Here is a 3,345-nt window from a genome sequence, read left to right as displayed (position 1 = left end):
ACACACACACACACACACACACACTCACACACACAGGCATAGAGCAGTGACGCGATTGCAACACATCACATTCTTCAAAACAATCTACTGCATCCTTAAAGGAATAGTTCACCCAAAAATGAAAATGATCCCATCATTTACTCACACTCAAGCCATCCTATGTGTACACTGAATGCCTTTCTTCTTCCAGACAAACACAATCAGAGTTATATTACATAATATCATTGCGCTCTTCCCAGCTTCGTAATGGAAGTGAATGGTGGCCAATTTTTTGAAGCTCCAAAAAAGCACATCCATCCATCATCAAAGTAATCCATACGACTCCAGTGGGTTAATGAATGCCTTCTGAAGCCAAGTGATGGGATTTTGTAAGAAACACATCCATATTTACAACTCTATAAACTATTATCACTGGCTTCCAGCAACTCCTGTACACGAGTTCACGAGAGAGTCAAGTTACGACATATGATGTCATTTGACATAACGAAAACTAAGGTGAGAACTGATGCCTCTTTTTGGAGTGAGTTGTGAACAGAAGCGAGTTGTTTTGGCTATATTGTAGATTTGCATAAGTGTCTGTCTTAAAAACGTGTTTAAAATGTTTTTAGAGTGTTGCTAGGGTGTTTCTATGGTGTTCTGGGGGGTTGCTAGGCTATTGCTTCAGTATGGTTTTCTGGGTCATTTGTAGGGTGTTGCTGTGCAGTTGCTCAAGTGCTTGAAATGTTTTTAGAGTGTTACCAGGGTGTTGCTAGGGTGTTTCTTTGCTGTTCTGACTGGTTACTATGAGATTTCTATGGTATTCTGGGTCATTGCTAGGGTGTTTCTAGGGTGTTCCGGTGGTTTCTAGGCAGCTGATGTTTTTACTGTGTTGCTATGGAATTTCTAGGTTATTCTGGGTCATTGCTAGGGTGTTTCTATGGTGTTCCAGTGGTTTCTAGGCAGTTTCTGTTTTTAGTGTGTTTCTATGGGATTGCTAGGTTATTCTGGGTCGTTGCTAGTGTGTTTCTATGGTGTTCCGGTGGTTTCTAGGCAGTTTCTGTTTTTAGTGTGTTTCTATGGGATTGCTAGGTTATTCTGGGTCGTTGCTAGGGTGTTTCTATGGTGTTCCGGTGGTTTCTAGGCAGTTTCTGTTTTTAGTGTGTTTCTATGGGATTGCTAGGTTATTCTGGGTCGTTGCTAGTGTGTTTCTATGGTGTTCCGGTGGTTTCTAGGCAGTTACTGTTTTTAGTGTGTTTCTATGGGATTGCTAGGTTATTCTGGGTCGTTGCTAGGGTGTTTCTATGGTGTTCCGGTGGTTTCTAGGCAGTTACTGTTTTTAGTGTGTTTCTATGGGATTGCTAGGTTATTCTGGGTCGTTGCTAGTGTGTTTCTATGGTGTTCCGGTGGTTTCTAGGCAGTTTCTGTTTTTAGTGTGTTTCTATGGGATTGCTAGGTTATTCTGGGTCGTTGCTAGGGTGTTTCTATGGTGTTCCGGTGGTTTCTAGGCAGTTTCTGTTTTTAGTGTGTTTCTATGGGATTGCTAGGTTATTCTGGGTCGTTGCTAGTGTGTTTCTATGGTGTTCCGGTGGTTTGATGTTGTTAATGCTGACACACCCCTGTGTATGATGTGCTGGCTCTGCAGGTAGTCGAGCGCCAGCGTCATCTCGCACAGGTAGAGTTTGACGGCGTCCTCGGTGAACTGCACGTTCTGCTGCAGATGATAGCGCAGATCTCCTCCTAACAGCAGATCCACCACCATGAACATGTCCTCCTCGTCCTGGAACGAGTACCTGGAGCACAGGTCAGAGGTCAGAGGAAGTGACATCACACAGCTCTCATTTAACATGCAAATCGCTCTCCTGGTGAACTGATGAGTCGTGTGAGATATCGTCACCATCAGAAGCTCTGCTATCGTCTTTCACAGATTGAGGTTTGCTAATTAAAGTTGTAGAGATGATCTGATTTGGACATTTTCATTAAAGTGTCGACACAGTCTACATTAGCTGTCAATCATCTGTCCATCACACTGCTAACGAACTATTGTAACACAGAGGCTTCTGTCATCTAATCTCCTGAAATCCAAAGTCAGGGAAGCACAGGTTTATTATGTAACTAAAACTAAAACCCTAAAAAAAAAATTTTTTTTAAAAATAAAATAAATGTTGTCAAATAAAATTAAATACAAAAAAATATATATATATAATAAATTCAAAACTACTTTTAATTTTATATCAGCTACTTGCCAAGGCAACATTTCTCATTTCCATTTAGTTAACATAAAATAAAACTAAAACTGAAATAAAAATTTATAAAAACTATAGTGACATAAAAAAAATAAAAATGACAAAAACATGACTAAAAATGACTAAAACTTTAACAAAATGTAAAATAGAATTTAAAGAATTAAATATTTTAATCAGAAAATTAAATGTAAAAAAATATTTCAGCATTTCTTATTTTTATGTAGTTTAACTTGATGTATTAAAATAACTAAAATGGCAATAGAAATTAATAAAAACTATATAGACATATTTTAAAACCATTAAGGATTATAAAATCAACATTACTAAAACTTTAATCACATTTGAAATATTAATAACTTTTTTATATTTTATTCAGAAATAAAATCTATGCTTATTTCAGCTAGTTGCCAAGGCAACATTTCATTTAATTTATTTAGCTTAAAATAAAACTGAAATAAAAATGTATGAAAGCGATATAGACATATTTAAAACAAAACTAAAATGACAAACACACAACAAAATTGCAAAAATGTTACAAAAATTATTAATCATTCTAAATATTAATAAAAAATATGAATGTAAAACATAATTCCAAATATTACTAAAATTCAAAATATTAATAAAAATTGGAAATATAATAAAAACATACTGTATAATAGTATGTCAGTGATACTAAAATAACACGAATAGTTCGGCTCAGCTGCTGATCACAGGAATGAAGTTTCCATTTCACACTGAGTCCCTCGTTCTCATTATATACTCATGAGATGCTGTGAGGACTCTCTGAGCGGTGTGTGTGTGTGTGTGTGAGTGTGTGTGTGAATTATGTGTGTGCGTGTGTGTGAGTTATGTGCAGTGTTGGGGAAAGTTACTTTTAAAAGTAATGCATTACAATATTGCGTTACTCCATAAAAAAGTAACTAATTACGTTACTTAGTTACTTTTTGTGGAAAGTAATGCGTTACGTTACTTTTGCGTTACTTTTTAAATCTGGACAGGGCTTGCTTGTTTGTTTTTAAAATAAAAAAGTTCGATTTTTGGCAAATATAAAAGCCTTTTCACACCAAAAGTGAAACGAATAAGCCTCAGGCTGAAGGGAAAGTAAATGTACGTCCGTACAGTA

General features: G+C 36.1%; 1 protein-coding gene across 1 annotated transcript in view; it reads right to left on the bottom strand.

Moving 5' to 3' along the window:
• The window catches only part of LOC107708193 (serine/threonine-protein kinase 32C-like), a 27,397-nt gene extending 25,622 nt beyond the window's left edge, over window positions 1-1,775 (bottom strand). The window contains exon 1 of the mRNA XM_016512366.1: window positions 1,594-1,775. Within this exon, the coding sequence (XP_016367852.1) occupies window positions 1,594-1,744 (151 nt within the window). The 5' untranslated portion in view covers window positions 1,745-1,775. The remainder of the gene's footprint in view (window positions 1-1,593) is intronic.
• Between the last annotated feature and the right edge of the window lie 1,570 nt (window positions 1,776-3,345).

The sequence above is a fragment of the Sinocyclocheilus rhinocerous genome, unplaced genomic scaffold, assembly GCF_001515625.1.
Source record: "Sinocyclocheilus rhinocerous isolate Xijiao unplaced genomic scaffold, SAMN03320098_v1.1 scaffold1377, whole genome shotgun sequence".
In the NCBI taxonomy this organism is placed as follows: Eukaryota; Metazoa; Chordata; class Actinopteri; order Cypriniformes; family Cyprinidae; genus Sinocyclocheilus; species Sinocyclocheilus rhinocerous.
This window is presented reverse-complemented; position numbering and strand designations above follow the sequence as displayed.